This window comes from Capra hircus, chromosome 1 (genome assembly GCF_001704415.2).
Source record: "Capra hircus breed San Clemente chromosome 1, ASM170441v1, whole genome shotgun sequence".
NCBI lineage: Eukaryota > Metazoa > Chordata > Mammalia > Artiodactyla > Bovidae > Capra > Capra hircus.
Genome location: NC_030808.1, coordinates 139,427,624 through 139,447,482, shown reverse-complemented (window position 1 = coordinate 139,447,482; position 19,859 = coordinate 139,427,624). Strand labels below are relative to the sequence as shown.

Here is a 19,859-nt window from a genome sequence, read left to right as displayed (position 1 = left end):
TATTGATTTTTCTATTAATTAATGTCTAAGCTCTTGGTTAGCAGGGACTCTGCCCAATTTTGCTCGTCCCTGTGCCTGCAACTAAATGGCACATAAAAGCCCCAAATGAATATTCACCAAGTGAAGAAACAGGATGGTCGAGTTCTGTATAATCTGCCACGCTGGGTATAAGGTGGAGAGGAGAGGGCTGGCAGGAGCCCTCTGGGTACACATGGAGGCTGTCCTTAGCTACTCAAAGCTAAGTCTACAAAAGAAGGAGTCTCTACCCAAAATTTTCCAAGCCTCCTAAGGGGTCAGAATTTTGCAATGGATCCCCACCCACTATGGGGCTCTAGAATTAACCCATAATCTTCACTGGAAGGACTGATGCTGAAGCTGAAGTTCCAATACTTTGGCCACCTGATGCGAAGACCCAACTCATTGGAAAAGACCCTGATGCTGGGAAAGACTGAAGGCAAGAGGAGAAGGGGGCTACAGAGGATGAGATGGTTAGATAGCGTCACTGATTCAATGGACATGAATAAATTAAACTCTGGGAGACAGTGGAGGACAGAGGAGCTTGGCATGCTGTAGTTCATGGGATCGCAAACAGACATGACTTAGCGACTGAACAACAACAACTTCTCCCCTCTTGGAATAGCCACACCCAAGCCTCAACCCAAGCCAATCCTGCCTTCAAAACGGAACTTCAGTGTAAATGGCTCAGAAGAATTGTAGATACAGAATTTAAACATTTCTCGCTAAGCCATTAGAAGAGGTTTTTGCCACTGTGACTGAGAAAGTCATGTGGGAGCCATATCCTGGAAATATGGTGGAGCCTGGTCTGCTAACCCCATGAGTCCCTAAGCTCTGCACCCCATGAGTCCCTAAGCTCTGCACCCCATGAGTCCCTAAGCTCTGCACCCCATGAGCCCTTAAGCTTTGCACCCCATGAGTCCCTAAGCTTTGTACCCCATGAGTCCCTAAGCTCTGCACAGAGAAAATGTCTTCTTTCCAGCCTACAGACAAATTCACATCAAGCACCTAAAAAAAATGATTAACACCCTGCATAAGACAGAGGCCTTCCAAACATCTCTGTCCCCAAATACATATTAACACCCCAGAGCCAGCTCCCCTTGTCTTAATGTGTAAACACATCAGAAACCAACATTTATGAAATCGTCCTGACTGCACCTCACACACTCTGATCGTCCCTGTACTATTTTATCTCTGTTTTAGTTGTGTTTTCACTGCTGTCATGGACAGGGTTTAAACACAACAACAACATTATCTAGCCCTCTGAAACAGAGTTTATAGGTGCACATCAAAGTCAAAGCATTAGTCACCCAGTCATGTCTGATTCTTTGCAACCCCATGGACTGTAGCCCCCCACGTGCCTCTGTTCATGGGATTCTCCAGGCAAGAATACTGGATTGGGTAGCCATTTCCTCCTCCAGGGGGATTTTCCCAACCCAGGGATAGAGCCTGGTGAACCACCAGAGAAGCCCATAGGTGTGTATGGTACAAAGCAAGCAAAATATCTACACAGCTAGAAGTCAGAATAACAGCCACTCTAGGGAAGAGGTGGGGGAGAGGCTGAAGGAAACATTTGTGAAGTGTTCTTGGGCTCCTTGTTGATACACAAAAGTGCTCAGTTTGTAAAATTTCATCAAGCTGTACCTTTACGACTTGCACAATTTTCTATATTCTTCAATACAGCACCTTGAGATCACTGCAGTAAGAATACCCTGAGGAGTTTAGAACTAGCTAGGAAAGCAAGAAAAACACGCCAGAAGCGATGAAATCAGCACAAGACATAGTCTAAAGAACGCTGGGGTACAAACTGGTTACTTTAAGCACCCCCGGGTCTGCACTCTCCATCCACTGCAGGGCAGAATCTGACTGGGAGACCCGGGTCTGGGACACCTGGAGTCCATTCTGACAGACACCCTGGGAAAGCTCCAGGCTGAAAAGGAGCTGTTGGGAGGACCGGAAGATCTCACAGGCGATGGGCCCCTTAACTCTGCCATTAATGGGAACTAGGATGATTGTCCTGAAAACTGCAAGGTCAGGAAGGCTTCAGAGAGGTGGTGATGCCTGAGTCAGGTCTTCCTTGAAGACGAGGTAGAATCAGAGGAGAAAGTTCAGGCAGGAGAATGGAATGCTCTAACGAGAGCAGTGACTTTGGGAAGGGACCACACAGCAAGACTCCCAAGGCAAGGACCCCGCTGTGGAGGACTTGTGGGCTCACATGCACATGAGGACCCTTCTGGAGTAGGGCTGACATGGCAGGCAATGGACCCCACTGAGTGGTAAAGAATCTGCCTGCAGTGCCGGGGACCAGGTTCTATCCTTGGGCCAGGAAGATGCCCTGGAGGAGGGCTTGGCAACCCACTCCAGTCTTCTTGCCTGGAGAGTTCCATGGACAGAGGAGCCTGGCGGGCTACAGTCCCTGGGGTCACAGAGGCTCGGGCACAACTGAGCAGACGCAGGCGCAGGCAAGAGGAAGTGGAGGGAGGAGCTCAACAAAGAATCTTCGGGCAGCCACGCTCCCCGGTGGCCTCCTCCAGGTGCCTTCCACCCACTCCAGGAGGATGCCCCAGAACATCCCACCAAGCTCCGTGGTCCCTACCTGCCAGCCCAGCCAGGACCACCAGCACGGCCAGGACGCCTCTCTCGGCAGCTCCCTCCATCTCACATGCTCCTCCTCACCTGGGAAAGCAAAATAGGCAGGTCACAGTCGGTCCCCTTGCAGAGACCCGCAGGGACCCTCCCAGTGCGCGTGTGTCCCTGGAGAGATGAAACAGCATTTCTCAGCCTGATCAGCGGCGGCACCAGCCTCATCTGGGAACTTGTCAGTGGTTTGATTACCTGCTGGTGGTGGTTTAGTTACTCAGTCCTGTCCTAGACTTTGCCCCTGGGCTGTAACCCGGCACACTCCTCTGTCCATGGGATTCTCCAGGCAAGAATACTGGAGTGGGTTGCCATTTCCTTCTCCAGGGGATCTTCCTGGCCCAAGGATCAAACCCACATCTGCCTCACAGGGAGTCTCCTGCATTGCAGGCAGATTCTTTACTGCTGAGCCACCGAGGAACTTCTTAGAAAAGCAGACTCTCAGGCCTACCCTGGACCTACTGGATTAGGTCTAGGGGGTGAGCAGGAAGAATTCTGCCCAAAGTTAAGCATGCGACCAATTCTGCTACATACTCATGTCTGAGAATCACTGTATTAAGTGATCTTGCTCCCAAGCCCATGCATAAATCATGGAAACACCTACTATGCTCTACTATGACCACAAAATCACTGACTGAGAGGTCTGAGTGTGGGTTTACTGTTTTTCCCTTCCATTATATGGATGGGAATGGATGCTCTAATCGCTGAGAAAAAGCAATCCTACCCACAAGTTTACATTATCAGAAGAAAAATAGCAAAATGAAGACCTAGATCACAAGCTTATTAGAAGGTGGTAAGAGGTATGAAGACAAACAGTAGAAAGGATTGTGTGTGAGGGGGTGTGTGGGATGTGCTGGCTGATGTTTCAAGGGAGAGATGGGAGAAAGGCTTCCAAGAAGGTGTCCCGTGAGTAGGGAAGGCGGTCAGGTGACAGGCAGGTGGGTAAGCGCAGAAGGGCCTCCCAGGCTGAACAGCAGATACAAAGGCCCTGGGGTGGGACTGTGCCTCTGTGTTCGTTTGCGGAAACACAGAGAGACTCGGGGGCCTGGGCAGAGAGTGAAGGTGAGTGGAAGGGGAGCGGTCAGCGTAGACCAGGTGAGGCCTTGCTGGCCCCTTGCAGCACAGGGCAATCTTGTCATGCACGTATCTCGGCCCATCCATTTTTCTGTGACAGCCCTCTCGCTCAGTCCCGATCCTTTCACTTTTAGTCTATTTTTTCCTTCCCCTAGGTCAGGCCTGTTCAAGACTGTCACCAGCACCGCTTGGAGCACCAAAGTCACCCACTGAATGCATTCTGAACTGATTCTAGGGGCTCCTTATTTCACCCATCCTCAGCACAGTGACCTGACCTGCCAGGAGTTGTCGCTCTGGCTTTGGCATCCACACAGATTTCAAACTTCCGCTTGGGGGATACAGCCCATCCCCCCCAAATTGGGGGCAACGGGTTCCATCAGAGACCCTGCACAGGGTTCTGTGATGAGCTGACCCACCCACCCTAGGCTCCATCCTGTCTTCTCTTACAAGACGTAGGAAGCAGGCCCCACAACAACCCACAAGCAGAGATATGAGAGCTGAAATAGACACAGGTAATAACTGCATCACCTCCACCTGCAAAAGGCACCGCATACAAGCTGCTGAATCAGACAGGGTTCGGGTGGGAAGGATTGAGGACTCCCAGGCCCGTGATCCCCTCTTTACATGGTAGCATGTCACTGGTTGCTCACGAGATCACGAGGAGGAATGTGGGATTTCCGCCTCTTCGTTTTCTGATGACTTTGGAAAGTAAATTTCAGCCTGTGTAGGAAACCACGTATGCTCATGTGCAGCTATGTCATGTAAGGGGTCATGGTACCTGTGTGGCAGGAGCGTCCCACCTCAGCCCCTCCCATCATCAAAAACAGACTCAGCAAATTCCTGCAAATATGCTTTGATTCCCAGCTTCCCTGGAGAAGGGCATGGCTACCCACTCCAGTGTTCTTGCCTGGAGAATTCCATGGACAGAGGAGCCTGGCAGGTTTACAGTCCCTGGTGGTCACAGAGTCAGACATGACTGAACAACTAACACTTTCACTTTCACCAAGCTGTCCAGCAGCTGAACGCAAACTAAAATCATGGGCTTCCCAGATTGATCCAAGATCCCCAATTACCAAGCACCAAATAAATCATTTGCTAATTTTTTCAAGGTTCGATGAACACAAGTGGACGAGTCAGTTGCTCGGCGAGTCACCTAGAATCTAGGCCAGAGCAGAGGATGGAGGAGAAATTGAGCTGCCGAGTTATAAAAGTCACACATTTTACCAAAAGCAATAAATGTGAAGTGTGGACCCAGCATCACTGAAACTGCAGCAAGAGCTTAAGGTCCACCATGAAGTATTTCTAGTCACTGATAGTCAGGGTCACTCGGGCTGCCCACTAGGACCAGATGACAATTCACTTATTCTCTGTGTGACAGAATGAGTCCATTCCTAAAAGCTCAGCAGCAGCCCCCGGGCTGGGGTATAGGAACACCCCAAGTGCTACAGGAACCCAGATGTGGATTTGTGAGCAGACCCTATTTGAAGGGTGTGTACAGAGAATAACTGTCCTCAGGTTGATTTCAAGTTGTAACTGAGCTCAGACAAGTCCCTTTAATTAAAGGAAATCTCTGCCAGGTAATTTGCAAGTTCATATCTTGGTGGAGTAGCCTGAGATTTCACTTCTCATTCATTTATTACAGACGACTTGCGTTACCTGCTTTTAGTTGAAGAACTGCAATGTTAAAAGTCTTAAATCTTATTAAATTGCATCAGGACAGGATTTAAATGCCGACCACTCTTTACTGCCCAGACGAGGCAGAAACACTGAGCAGACCCGTCTGCACCCAGCAAGCTCGTCATCTCAGGAAGGAAATTGTTGAATTTGATCATCTGGTTTATTTACCCATAACACACACACACACCCTTATGGCTGGGTTCTTGGAAACAGCCTGATATCACAAAATTCAGGGGCTGCAGACATCCTGTCTTTAGGCATCAACACAAATTCTAAACCCCAAAACAATGAAGACAGTGAGAATTTAAATGCACACAAGGGGCTCTCTGCAAACCTCTATGTGCACGTACAAAGGCATCAGGGCGCCTCCTCCACCCAGTACCCCAGCTCAGGGTGCCCCCACATTCAGAGGGGTGCTGACTCTGCCAGCCAGATGTGGGGGGTCTTAGAACTTCCAGAGATTTAGAGCAACTTCCCTCCCATCAAACCTCTCACTGGGGAAAGATCTGTGTGTGTGCTCGGTTGTTCAATCGTGTCCAACTCTTTGCAACCCCATGGACTGTAGCCTGCCAGGTTCCTCTATCCGTGGTATTCTCCAGGCAAGAATGTGGGGTGCATTGCCATTTCCTCCTCCAGGGGATCTTCGCAACCCAGGGATCAAACCTGAGTCTCCTGCGTCTCCTGCATTGCAGAAGAATTCTTTACTGCTGAGCCACTGGGGAAGCCTTGGGGAAGAATTTAAAGTCTATCCGATGAATAACAGGTATGCCAGGAATTTTCCAGCCGAGTCTCAGCTTTCAACGCAACCCAAGAACAGCTCCCAGTGAAGCTAGAATTGAGAAACTGTCTCAAATTCCTACACTCACAGGGCATCCCAGTTTTCATTTCAACTCTGTGGAATTTGGGAAACAGATATGCCTCAGATTGCTCTTTCCCCCCAAGGCCAGCAGCTAGCGGGCCTCCAGGAGCTAAGCACCAGCTCCCCAGGAGGAAGCCGGTATCTGTGGGGAGTCCACTGGCCACACACCAGACCCACGGGGTGTCTCACCTGTGGCAGGTGTATCTGCCCCTCGGGCCTTCAGCGAAGGTTCTTGGTCCCCTCTTTCCTGCCTCCGACCTCTCCCCACACAGACGCAGGAACAAATCTGTCGGCCACTGGAGAATCTGGACGGTACTCAGCTGTTACCAGGAAGTGGCTCACGTCACAGGCCAAGCTGTGCACACAGAGGTGGCCTCCCGCCTCGGGCCCAGAACAGCAGACTCTCAGTTAATCATCAGCCAGCCCGAGGGCCGGTCAGACGGTCAGACGGACAACGCCCCGCCTCAGGGCCACGGCTGCACTTCCACCTGGCCTCCACCCCTGGTTCCCGCCCACGAGCTTTCTCACATCCAGCAGAGTCAGGCCCGAGCCTCCTGCCCCAGTGAGAGGACAGCAGCCCCTTCCTGCCCATGGTTGTGGATATAGATATGGACGCGGACCCGCCGGCCGCCAGCCAACCTTGCTCCCTGGGCTCCGGCACAGGCCCGGGGCTGGCAAAGCCGGTTCCTGCTCCCAGACAGGTTCCTCCATGTCCACAAGAACAGGTTCCTTTGTGAAAGAAAAAAAAAAAAAAAACAAAGTCCTGAGGGTGAAGTCCTCTGGAGTAGAGCCAGCTTTAAAAGTCAAGTCCTTAGAGGCTTCCTGGGCTGGTGGCTTGTCCCCATGTCCCTCCCTCCCCACTTCCCTCTCCTCTCTCCTGCCCCGTTGCTCTTCCTCCCTCCCTTCCCCTCCACCTCGGGCCGGCTCCCTACCTTGCCCAGGCCAGCTGTGCCCGGCGTCTGTTGGTCGCCCTACGCCAGGCCCGCCCGCCCCACCGCGATGGAGCTGCCCCAGCCGGAGCCCGTGGCAGGCCCGGCTCTCAGTCCAGCCGGCATGCGAGGTGGCGCCCAGCGTCCTGGCCACCTCCCGGGCCTCCGGCTGGGGGCTCATGGCCTCCTGGGGTCTCCGGAGCGCACGGCCGCTTCCTCACCGGTCACCACCCTCACCTAGACTATGCACCATCTCGCTGGGCTCGGCAGGTTCGAACAGGCCATCCAGGCAGCCAGCCGAGTTATTCAAAATGAGCAGTTTGCCATCCGACATTTCCAGTCCTTGCCTGGGAGGCTTCTGGGCGACAGTCCTGTGCTACGGAACATCACCAACTCCCAAGCGTCTGGCACCTGGAGGAAGACTGAGGCCTGTGACCAAGCTGCCCACGGCTCTGGGGAGGACAAAGAGAATGATGGATTTGTCTTCAAGATGCCAGGGAAACCCACACATCCCAGCCACTCCCGTGCTCTTGGGGAGTGGGCCAGCCGCAGAGAAGTCTTTGCCCAGAGGCCAAGCTCAGCTCCCGACCTGATGTGTCTCACCCCTGAGCGGAAGATGGAAGTAGAGGAACTGATCCCCCTGGCCCGATGCCACTTCTCCCTGACCCCCTCCACAGGGGCTGTTGAGGAAGACAATGGATTCGTGGATATCCTGGAGACTGACTTAAAGGAGAATGATGTAGTTCCCCCAGGCATGGAGAGCCTCATCAGTGCCCCACTGGTCAAGACCTCAGAAAAGGAAGAGAAACAGGACCTCATCATGTACAGCAAGTGCCAGCGGCTCTTCCACTCTCCGTCCACGCCCTGCGGTGTGATCCGGCCCATCCTCAAGAGGCTGGAGCGCCCGCAGGACCAGGATCTGCCTGCACACAACAAGCGGAAAAGGAGTGTGACCCCTCCAGAGGAGGAGCTGCTGAGGAACCTAAAGTCCGCATTCTCCGCTCAAAGTCTCTGTGTCATGATGAGATTGAGAGTATCCTGGACAATGACCACCGAGAACTGATCGGGGATTACTCCAAGGCCTTCCTCCTACAAACTGTGGATGGAAAGCACCAAGATCTCAAGTACATCTCACCAGAAACGGTGGTGGCTCTGCTGACAGGCAAGTTCAGCCACACCGTGGAGAAGTTTGTGACTGTCGACTGCAGATACCCCTATGAGTATGAAGGTGGGCACATCGAGACTGCTGTGAACCTGCCTCTGGAACGGGATGCCGAGACCTTCCTGCTACAGAGCCCCATCACACCCTGCAGCCTGGATAAGAGAATCATCCTCATTTTCCACTGTGAATTTTCATCTGAGCGGGGCCCCCGCATGTGCAGTTTCATCAGGGAACGAGACAGAGCCTCCAACGACTACCCCAGCCTCTACTATCCTGAGATGTATATACTCAAAGGCGGCTACAAGGACTTCTTCCCACAGCACCCGACCTTCTGTGAGTCTCAAGACTACCGGCCCATGAACCATGAGGACTTCAAGGATGAAATGAAGACCTTCCGCCTCAAGACACGCAGCTGGGCTGGAGAGCGGAGCCGGAGAGAGCTCTGCAGCCGCCTGCAGGACCAGTGAAGGGCCAGCAACTGTCCCACCCACCTTCCTTGCTTTGTGCAGCCTGGGCATCAGCCGCCCTGCGGCCTCCAGGGCTGAGGATCAGCTGTCCAGGGAAAAGACGGTGAGGGTGTCCTGTCTGCCTGCACCAGCCCTGATCCTCTGTCTCACTCCAGTCATGTTCCATATCCTGGTGACACCCCCACCCTCACTCCAGGAGAGCCCAGCCTGCTGACTAAGTGAGACTGGATTAAGTCTAGCTCAAAGGAAGTATTTGTGTCTAACAGGAGCCTTTTTGGTGTCTTTTTCTTCCTTGTTTGGGTTAACCCTTTGTCTTGCTGTATTCAGAAAAGCCTCTTTTTTCCTAAGAGCTTTGTTTATATGTATGTGGCTGAGAGAAAGCTCCAGCCTCCTAGGAGGAGCCACCGCTACCCTCGGAGTTAGCACCGTGTCCCAGGTGCTAACACACTCCTAAGTATGTGTGCCACACTCCCCTTTCTCCTTCCCGTCTCTCCATGTGAACATCTCCAGCACAGGCATGAGCTCTTCCTCTTTCCTGTTTCAGTGTTGCTTGTATGCTTGAGCTCTTTTTTTTCCATCTCAGGATAGTTACAGGCTAAGGTTTAGGTTTTCCCTGTCCAGTTGTTAAAGATACAAACATTCATAACCCACTTGGCCCTGGCTTCTGTGGCTCGGAAAGGGATGTTATTATCCATGGAGGCCCCTTGGTGAGGGTTAAGACCTGCATCCTGAGCCCACTGGAAACCTAGCCCTCACTGCTGTGAACCCTGGGGGCTGAACCCATGTCAGAACTTGCTACTGTCTCGTCACGGACGGACAGATGGACGAATGGAAGTGTGGATGGATGGTGGATGTATGGATGGCCATAGACCCACAATGCCTTGTCCACAAACCACTGAACTGAAGGCATTTTGGTGAGCGTGACTGCCTGCAGCAGGAGTATACATGTGCCTGTCTGTAACAAAATCTTCACACTTTAAGATTTGGAGATATTCAAAAGGAAATGTTATGGAAGCAGCTAAACTAAGGCCAGCCACCTCTGGATTCTGAATCTTGGGATATGGGCAGGGCTTCTTGAAGGCTCTGCTGAGTCATCTGGAAGGGTCTTGGTTCAATAAAGCACTGAGCAAGTTGAAAAAGAATAAAAATGAAAATAAATAATAATAAAAGTCAAGTCCTGTTTCCCATGGAGGGTTCATTGGAAAACTGCTAAGAGGTTTTCTACAGACGTCCCAGACCCCAGACCCTTGGAAGAGAATCAAGGAACTTTGATTTTCAGAGCATTGATAATTCCTAAAAAAAGGTCATCCCCCTAAATCATGAAGCAACATCGTACCAAATTGTCTACTCTCCTACGGTTCTTTCTGAGTTTCTGGCTGGTCTTCATCACATTCTAATCCAGTCACGGAACTCAGGGCAAAGGTGTGGATCTTATATTGAGGGTAAGACCCTGAAAGGAATGAAAATGGGGAAAACACTGTGCTTTCCAGATGAAAGGATTCAGAACACACCACCCCAAAACATGCCACTTTGGCATAAAGATTATTTTTAAGCTGAAGACTGAGATTCAACAAATGCAAAAAAAAAAAAAGGGGGGGGGGGGAAGGGAGGGGAATAACCTTCTCAGAGCTTTCCTTTTCTAATTGAAAACAGCACCTTCTGGGAAATTAGGTTGCCATAAATTTCCCTCCAGGGTAGGTCTATGCCCAGAAGAGAAAACACAAATGAAATCTACTCCAAATCCTGTCTCCAGGGGAGTTTATGATGCTAAGGAAGACAGCAAGACCACTCATGCCTGTGTAGACAAATGTCACCACAAATTTCTTAACTCCCATCTATCGTAAAAAAACTGTGTTCTTTGCCTAAGGTACCTTTTCTCAACTGCTTCCTTTCTCCTAGTAAGTTAGCTGTGGAAGTCTTTAACCATTCAATGAGACAATTACTTCCTTTGTTGACTCCCATATGCATACAAAATAAACCTTTTCTCCTGTTAATCCAGCTATTATAGTCAGTTTAATTTACAGGCCTCAGGCACAGAACAGAAGAGGATAGAGGAAAAGATTTTTTTTTTTTTTCCTTCTCAACCAAGCTCTAGGGCTAGGAGCTCGTCAGAAAAATGGTAAACAAGCAGATAGACCTGGAGAGTCAATACATTTGCCAAATATCTCACAAATACACACAGGATTAAAGCATCTTATTTAGGAGCTGTGACCCTGAAGGACTGAGATAATTCAAAACTCAAATGATTCCAAGACAATGAGCCACAGGAACAAAAAATCAAAGGCCAACATAGCTCATTTTGCCCAAAGTGCTTTTTTGTCTTCTTGGCTTCATTCCATCCTGACATTTAGAATATCAGTCACCAGGCATCCTTTATATGTGACATCTAGAAAGAAATGATACAAATGAACTTACTTACAAAACAGAAAGAGATTCACAGGCTGAGAGAATGAACTCATGGTTGCTGGGGAAAAGAGATAGTTAGAAAGTTTGGGATGGACATGTACACACTGCTATATTTAAAATGGATAACCAGAAATGAAACAAAAAATTAAAAAAATAAAATGGACAACCAACAAGGACCTACTGTATATCACAAGGAACTCTGCTCAATGTTTTGTGGCAGCCTGGGTGGGAGGGGGGTTTGGTGGACAATGGATACATGTATATGTATGGCTTAGATCCTTTGCTCTTCACATGAAACTATCAAAACATTGTTAATGTGCTCTGCTAAGTCACTTCAGTCGTGTCCAACTCTGTGCGACCCCAGAGACGGCAGCCCACAAGGCTCCCCCATCCCTGGGATTCTCCAGGCAAGAACACTGGAGTGGGTTGCCATTTCCTTCTCCAATGCACGAAAGTGAAAAGTGAAAGTGAAGTCACTCAGTCGTATCTGACTCTTAGCGACCCCATGGACGGCAGCCCACCAGGCTCCTCTGTCCATGGGATTTTCCAGGCAAGAGTACTGGAGTGGGGTGCCATTGCCTTCTCCAGTTAATGTGCTATACCACAATACAAAATAAAAAGTTTTTTTAAAAAAAGGTAATATCAATCACCAGGAGTTGTGAGGACTGGCCTTCAGATCAAAATGAGTGTATGACCCTGTTGTCCTACTCTTTGTGACCCTGTGGACTATAGTGCACTGGGCTCTTCTATCCATGGAATTATCCAGGCAAGAATACTGGAGTGGATTGCCATTTCCTTTTCCAGGGTATCTTTCCCACCCAGGGATTGAACCTGCATCTCCTGCATTAGCAAACAGGTTCTTTACCAGTGAGCCAGGGAAACCCTCAGAGCACAATATCAACCAACATTTCCAGCCCCACCCTCAACCTCAGCCCTGCTACTTGACAATATCATTAGGGCTTCTTAGGAAAATTTAGGCTATAATAACAAAGAGTGTATAGGGGAGGGGAAAGAAGAAAACTTTACTCTCTTTGGTGGCTGGGACCCTGGAAATTAAACTGACAAAGACGGATTAACAAGAGAAAAACAAGAGATTAGCAAGAATTTATTAACACATGCAACATACATACACACAGAAGAAACTCAGTGCTCTGGTGACTCAGAGGGGCCGTTTGGACATGGGGTTGTCTAGTATCTAACAAGGAAATAAATCTCCAGAGAAGAGATAAGAAAATGAAAATGAGTTGAGGTTTGGGGGTGGCAAACTGTGGGAGGGTAAGTACATGGGTGAGCCTAAAGAAAGATGAGTGTTGTCATGATAAGTTTTCTAACATAGATTCTGATAAAGAGCCTCCAGTGATTACCATACTCTTGCCCTTCCTGGTACAGAAAAGGGGAGGGTGAAGCTTGTTTGGTGTCAGCTGTTTGTCAATCATCTTGAACTTAAAATAATCCATATGCAAAGAGGCCTATGTTAGGGTGGCCTGCTCTAGTCCCCCACAAATGCTGTAACACCTCTGCATTTGTAGTGACCATAACCACTGTCAGAAGTTCCACAGAATATGCAAGGTCCTTCTCAACTGACCCCTGGCCCCGTGTATTCCTGTCCACCTGTTACTGAGAGGTTCCCCTAGGGCAAGAGTGGAAATGTACTGACAAGTCAGTCACTGGAAATGCAGCTCAAATTGCATGGTCCTGAGGGGTTTTTTTTTTTTTTTTTAATTTGGGAGATTTGCATTCTTTCAAAGTTTGAGCATAAAGAGAAATTTCATCAATATTTTTAGCCTGTGCTCTTTTAAAATCACAAAGTTCAGATTTACATAAAATATAGTCACACTGAAATTGCAATTGCGGTAAAGTCTCTGAAGGAAGCTTTGATGAAGTTTGGGGTAGGGAGGTAGGTTCTCTGGGTTTGAGCTCAGATGCAGTAGGGTGGTGGTCAGGGCATGTAAGGAGTGAACTGGGTAGGAATGGAGGTCCCAGGGGACCACTTCTGGGACAGAGGGATCAATGTGCATCTGGGCAGTAAGATGACTGGCAGGAGACCTGGTGCCCTGAAGACATTAGAGAGCCTCATGGGACCTGAATGGAAATAGTTGGGGGAGAGGTTGGGGGTGGGGCGGGGGGGCTTGGATGAGCACAGAGGAGAAGCAGGGTCCAAACTGAGGATTCAGACAAGAGGTTTGTCTTTAACTCTAATATAGAAAGAAACATCAAAAAGAGTGGTGAAAACTTTGAAATGGGGAAAAAAAGATTATGGGATTATCTGATTTAATAGGACCTGAGCTGTCTTTGGAGAAGGAAATGGCAACCCACCCCAGCATTCTTGCCTTGAGAATCCCAGGGGTGGGGGAGCCTGGTAGGCTGCCGTCTATGGGGTCACATAGGGACGGACGCGACTGAAGCGACTTAGCAGCAGAGCTGTCTTTGAGCTTCTGAAAACTCTAAGTTTCTTAATTTTATGTGTTAACTGGATAGCAGCACATAGATAGTTTGTTAGACATCTTTTTCAGTGTGTCTAGGAAGGCACCTCCGGAAGATGCTGGCATTTGAATCAGTAGACTTGAGGGAAGCAGATTCCTTCCCACTGTGGGTCACATCATGTCACATTATCTGGTCACTCAATGGTGTCTGACTCTTAGCAACCTCATGGTCCATGAGGCTCCTCTGTCCATGGCATTCTCCAGGCAAGAATATTGGAGTCGGTTGCCAGTTCCTTCTCCAGAGGATCTTCTTGACCCAGGAACGCTGGACTGGAAGAAACACAAGCTGGAATCAAGATTGCGGGGAGAAATATCAATAACCTCAGATATGCAGATGACACCACCCTTATGGCAGAAAGTGAAGAGGAACTAAAGAGCCTCTTGATGAAAGTGAAAGAGGAGAGTGAAAAAGGTGACTTAAAGCTCAACATTCAGAAAACTAAGATCATGGCATCCAGTCCCTTCGTGGGAAATAAATGGGGAACCAGTGGAAACAGTGGCAGACTTTATTTTTTTAGGCTCCAAAATCACTGCAGATGATGACTGCAGCCATGAAATTAAAAGACGCTTACTCCTTGGAAGAAAAGTTATGACCAACCTAGACAGCATATTCTAAAGCAGAGACATTACTTTGCTGACTAAGGTCCATTTAGTCAAGGCTATGGTTTTTCCTGTGGTCATGTATGGATGTGAGAGTTGGACTGGGAAGAAGACTGAGCACTGAAGAATTGATGCTTTTGAACTGTGGTGTTGGAGAAGATTCTTGAGAGTCCCTTGGACTGCAAGGAGATCCAACCAGTCCATTCTGAAGGAGATCAACCCTGGGATTTCTTTGGAAGGAATGATGCTAAAGCTGAAACTCCAGTACTTTGGCCACCTCATGCAAAGAGTTGACTCACTGGAAAAGACTTTGAGCCTGGGAGGGATTGGAGGCAGGAGGAGAAGGGGACAACAGAGGATGAGATGGATGGATGGCATCACTGATTCGATGGACGTGAATCTTGAGTGAACTCCAGGAGTTGGTAATGGACAGGGAGGCCTGACGTGCTGCGATTCATGGGGTCGCCAAGAGTCGGACACGACTGAGCAACTGAACTGAACTGAACTCCCATATTGGAGGCAGATTTGAGCTTCATTCAACCTTGTTGCTGTTCTTGCCTAGTCGTTAAGTCATCTCTGACTGTCTGCGACCCCATGGACTGCAGCACACGAGGCTCCCGTCTTTCACTATCTCCCAAAGTTTGCTCAAATTCATGTATATCGAGTCAATGATGCCATCCAACCATCTCATCCTCTGTCTCTCCCTTCTCCTCCTGCCTTCAATCTTTCCCAGCATCAGGGTTGAGTGCTTATAAAGAACAGAAAGGGGAAGAAGGATGAATCTCCTCTCTGTCTGACTATTCAGCTTGGACATCAATCTTCTTCTGCTCTCAGAGACTGGTCCTCCCTGGTCTCAGACCTTCTGACTCAAACTGGAAGTCAGACCATCAGTCCTTCAGTTCTCAGGGTTTCAGATCTGGACTGAACCACACCACCAGCTCTCCCAGGTCTCCATCATACAGACAGAAGGTCAAGGGATTCTTCAGCCTCCATAATCACATGGGCCAATTTCTCATAACTGATTAACGAATAAATAACTTATGGGTGCTGTTTCTGTAGGACACTGACTCATACAAAGTTGTAAGAAACTGAAAGTAATATAAATGGTTCTAGTATTCAGAAATGCAAATGAACGTCTGCCAAAGATGCAATTGATTTTTGCCCTGAAGCTGCTGACCAGTTCTGCATCTATTTGTAAATTTTTTAACATTCATGATGGCACATAAATGTGTGTCCCTTGAATCATCTTTTGAATCTGTTGTAATGCCTTGCTGGTTCCCTCATTAATTAATGAGTTCAGTAAAATCTGGGACATACGTTTCTTTTCAATTCATATGAGAGCCATGATTTTAGACACTTTAACAGGGTCTAAAAATTAGACCTTTTAACAGCCCTTTGAGAAATTGAGTGAACCGGTAGCATGATCTCTGTGGAATATTTTTAAAATTAAAGGTAACAGGTCGAATCATTGAAGTTTTACTGAGTCTAAACTCATACTGCTTACCATACAACAGGTCAAGAAATCAGATGAGTTGTGGCAAGGAAGAGCAATTTTATTCAGAAAGCCAGCAGAGTGGGACTATGATGGACTAGTATCCCAAAGAACCATCCTACCCAAGTGAGAATTCAGGCATCTTTTATACTAAAGGCAGGGCTCAGGGGGTGGGGTTGCTGTAAACTTCCTGGTGCAGGAATCCTTTGTTATTGCCCCTGTACACAAAGGTCTGGTCACAATGTAACAAGATAAATGTTTTTCTCTGTTCTGCAACTTTTTATCTCTATAGGAATTTTTCAAAAAATGTTATACCTTTAAAGGTCAGAGCCTTGAGAATTGACTATCCTATATATTTCAGGCTATAGGCAAAATTCTTTTAGTGATCAATTTGTAACAAAAACAATATACACAAAGATTAAAGAAACAGATCCCAAAGGCAATCAGATTTGTTCTTCCCTGTTACAAAAGTGCCCACATTTAACTGTTTTTCACTTACATAAATAACAATTTCTTCTTAGGCTCAGCCTAACATAAAGAAGAAAACAAAACTCATCTGAAAATATCACCGCGAGATAAGCATAATGAATTTTGACTGTATAGCTCCTGTTATTTTCCTCATTAGAAGTGGTAATATATATTAACCATAGAAAAATTAGAAAATTCAGGTAAGCAGAAAAGGAAAGTGAAAGTTTTAGTTACTCAGTCGCGTCCTACTCTTTGCTACCCCTTGGACTGTAGCCCACCAGGCTCCTCGGTCCATGGAATTCTCCAGGCAAGAATACTGCAATGGATAACCATTTCCTACTCCAGGGGATCTTCCTGACTCAGAAATCAAATCCAATTCTCCTGTATTGCAGGCAAATTATTTATCATCTGAGCCACCAGGGAAGCCCAAGCAGAAGAGGAGGAAATTTTTAAACAAATTTCTTTTAAGCCCAACATGTAAAAGACAAGTAGTAGATAGCATGGCATGTATATGTATAAAAAGGCTTTAAAATGTTCTTATTTTACCTAATGTTTAGAAGCCAGGTTTTACTTACTTACCATGTTAAAAGCCTCTTCCTCCAGTCGGGAAATACTCATATTTTTAATAACTAAGCATAATTCCATGAAATGAAGGTGCATCATTTATCTAAACAAGATTCTCGCTGTTGAATGTCATATGACTGGCACTTTTGACCATTGTACACAGTGGTGAACGTCATCATAGCTGGATGAGAGCATAAACGTGTAATGATTTCCTTAGGATCGGGTCTGAAAAATGCAACAGCTACTATGGAGAAAGTAAAAAGATCAGCGACTGTGGCCGGCGGGGGCCGGGGGCAGGTGGGAGGATAAAAAGGCAGAGAAGAATATTTTTAGGACAGTGAAAATATTCTGCATGGTTCTATCTCAGGAAATGCATGTAATTATACATTTGCCAGAACCTTTGGAATGTACAGAGGAAGGCCATGTGATAACAGAGGCAGAGAGGGTAAGGATATCCCAAGGCAAGGAAGGCCCAGGACTCCACGCTGGGAGATGGAAGGGGCCACCTTGATTTCAGACCTCCAGCATCCAGAACTGTAAGGCAATGAAGGCATGCTGTTTCGAGGCACCTCATCTGTGGTACTTCGTAACAGTTGCCCTAGGAGACTAACACTCTTACTTAACCAAACGACTTAAAGTTTTTCCATAAATTGATGCATTCTTATGAAATAGTTTTAAGCGGTTGAAAAGTGTTATGTTTAATGGGTGGACCATAAGTTACTTAAATAATTTATTATTAAACATCAAGTTGTTGCTCTATTTAAAATGCATAACCAACAAGGACCCGGTGTATAGCACAGGGAACTCTGCTCAATGATATGTGGCAGCCTGGATGGGAGGGGAGTTTGGAGGAGAATGGATACATATATACGTATGGCTGAGTCCCTTCACTGTTCACCTGAAACTATCACAACATTGTTACTAGGCTATACCCCAACACAAAATAAAAAGTTTTAAACAAAACATTCAGTTCAGTTCAGTCGCTCAGTCGTGTCTGACTCTTGGCCACCCCATGAATCGCAGCAGGCCAGGCCTCCCTGTCCATCACCAACTCCCGGAGTTCACTCAGATTCATGTCCATCGAGTCAGCGATGCCATCCAGCCATCTCATCCTCTGTCGTCCCCTTCTCCTCCTGCCCTCAATCCCTCCCAGCATCAGAGTCTTTTCCAATGAGTCATCTCTTTGCATGAGGTGGCCAAAGTACTGGAGTTTCAGCTTCAGCATCATTCCTTCCAAAGAAATCCCAGGGTTGATCTCCTTCAGAATGGACTGGTTGGATCTCCTTGCAGTCCAAGGGACTCTCAAGAGTCTTCTCCAACATCACAGTTCAAAAGCACCAATTCTTCGGCGCTCAGCCTTCTTCCCAGTCCAACTCTCACATCCATACATGACTACTGGAAAAACCATAGCCTTGACTTTAAAATGCATCCATATTTTAACTGTCAGAAATCTTTTACTTGAACCACCACATACATTTCATGTATTATATAGAGAATGTGTTGTTGTCTATATAATTTTGTATCATTCTGGCCTTTTCATTGTTGATTTAGACTGGTTGTTTTCAAGGTGATGCAGAACTTGATAGAGACAATGAACCCCATGATCATACACTCATGATATACCTGTGTCCGCAAAATGAGTGCTTGGTTTGAGCTGACATCATGCAGGTTCCTATTTGATGAATCTTTCATCCTGAAGCCCTCCAATGGGTGCTGGCAGCACAGGAGCAGGAAAGGCAAAAGCATGTTAGGTGTCAGCTCCAGTAAGAATAACTGACCTCCCAGCGCAATTGAGGGACTGATGTGATCAATTTGCTACCAAATGACTGCTGGTCCCCCCAAGGCTGGTAGCAGGCCAAATGGAGCCAGCATTCAGCAGAGACGGGGCTAGGTCAACCTTGGCAAGGGGGCCGTTCATAACATTTTCCATCCCTGCCATCTTGGCTATACTTATGGGCCATTGCACAGAACTGGGCGACTGAGGATGGAGGCCATCTGACCCTACCAGACCAGTCATCCTGTCCCACTGGTTGTAGAGCAACAGAGACCCTCCATGAACATCACCATGAGACACAGGGATTTGCATGTCCACTCCCCAAAGCCCACCCACATTTCTTTTCCTTGGGGCTCCAGTGTCTTTGGCTGCTGGGGCTGATATAACAAAATACTGTAAGTTCATCTTCACCACTTGCAAAGCACAAATAGAGATACAAACACAGAGAACCAAGGTGTGGATACTGAGGCGGGGCGGAGGAGTGGGATGGATTAGGAGACTGGGGTTGATATATGCATGTATATAACTGATGTGAACATACTGTATAGCACCAGGAACTCTATTCAATGCTCAGCACAATGCTTAGCCGTTCAGTCACATCCAACTATTTGCAGGCCCAAGAACTATAGCCTGCCAGGTTCCTCTGTCCATGGAATCTGCCAGGCAAAAAAACTGGAGTGGGCTGCCATTTCCTCCTCCAGGGGATCTTCACAACCCAGGGATTGAATCTGAGTCTCCTGCATTGGCAGGCACATTCTTTACCACTGGCACAACCTGAAGCCTACTCAGTGCTCTGTGGTGGCCTAAATGGAAAGGAAATCCAAGAAAGAAGGGATATATGTACACATGTGGCCAATTCACTTTACCTTACAGCAGAAACTAGCACAATATTGTAAGGCAACTACATTCCAATTAAAACAAAATTAGGGGAAAAATATCATAGACTACGAGCAAGGAGCATTTATTTCCCACATTCTGAAGGCGGAAGTTCAGAGTGTAAGCATGGCTGGGTCCTGAGCTCTCTTTCTGGCTTGTACATGTTCTCACTATGTCCTCACAGAACAGAGAGAGAGCTCCCTGGTCTCTCCTTATGAGCCGCTAATCCATCATGAGGATCCCCTGTCATGACCTCATCTAATCCCAGTTACCTCCCCAAGATCCTGTCTCCTAAGACCATCACTTTAGGGGTCAGGGCTTCAGTATATGAATTTTGGAAGGGGGAGGTGGAGACACAAATCAGTCCATAGCACCC

General features: G+C 47.7%; 1 protein-coding gene and 1 pseudogene across 3 annotated transcripts in view; one reads left to right on the top strand and one right to left on the bottom strand.

Moving 5' to 3' along the window:
- Nucleotides 1-6,682, bottom strand: part of IGSF5 (immunoglobulin superfamily member 5) — a 56,162-nt gene extending 49,480 nt beyond the window's left edge. The window contains exons 1-2 of one of the 2 annotated variants that reach the window (XM_005675625.3): nt 6,452-6,682; nt 2,612-2,691 (exon numbers count right to left, since the gene is read on the bottom strand). In XM_005675625.3, the coding sequence (XP_005675682.2) occupies nt 2,612-2,672 (61 nt within the window). In that variant the 5' untranslated portion in view covers nt 2,673-2,691; nt 6,452-6,682. The remainder of the gene's footprint in view (nt 1-2,611; nt 2,692-6,451) is intronic. The other variant, XM_005675626.3, reaches the window with a different exon arrangement.
- Nucleotides 7,152-9,959, top strand: LOC102187271 (annotated as a pseudogene). Its single transcript, XR_001296112.2, has one exon. The product of XR_001296112.2 is annotated as an M-phase inducer phosphatase 2 pseudogene (transcript).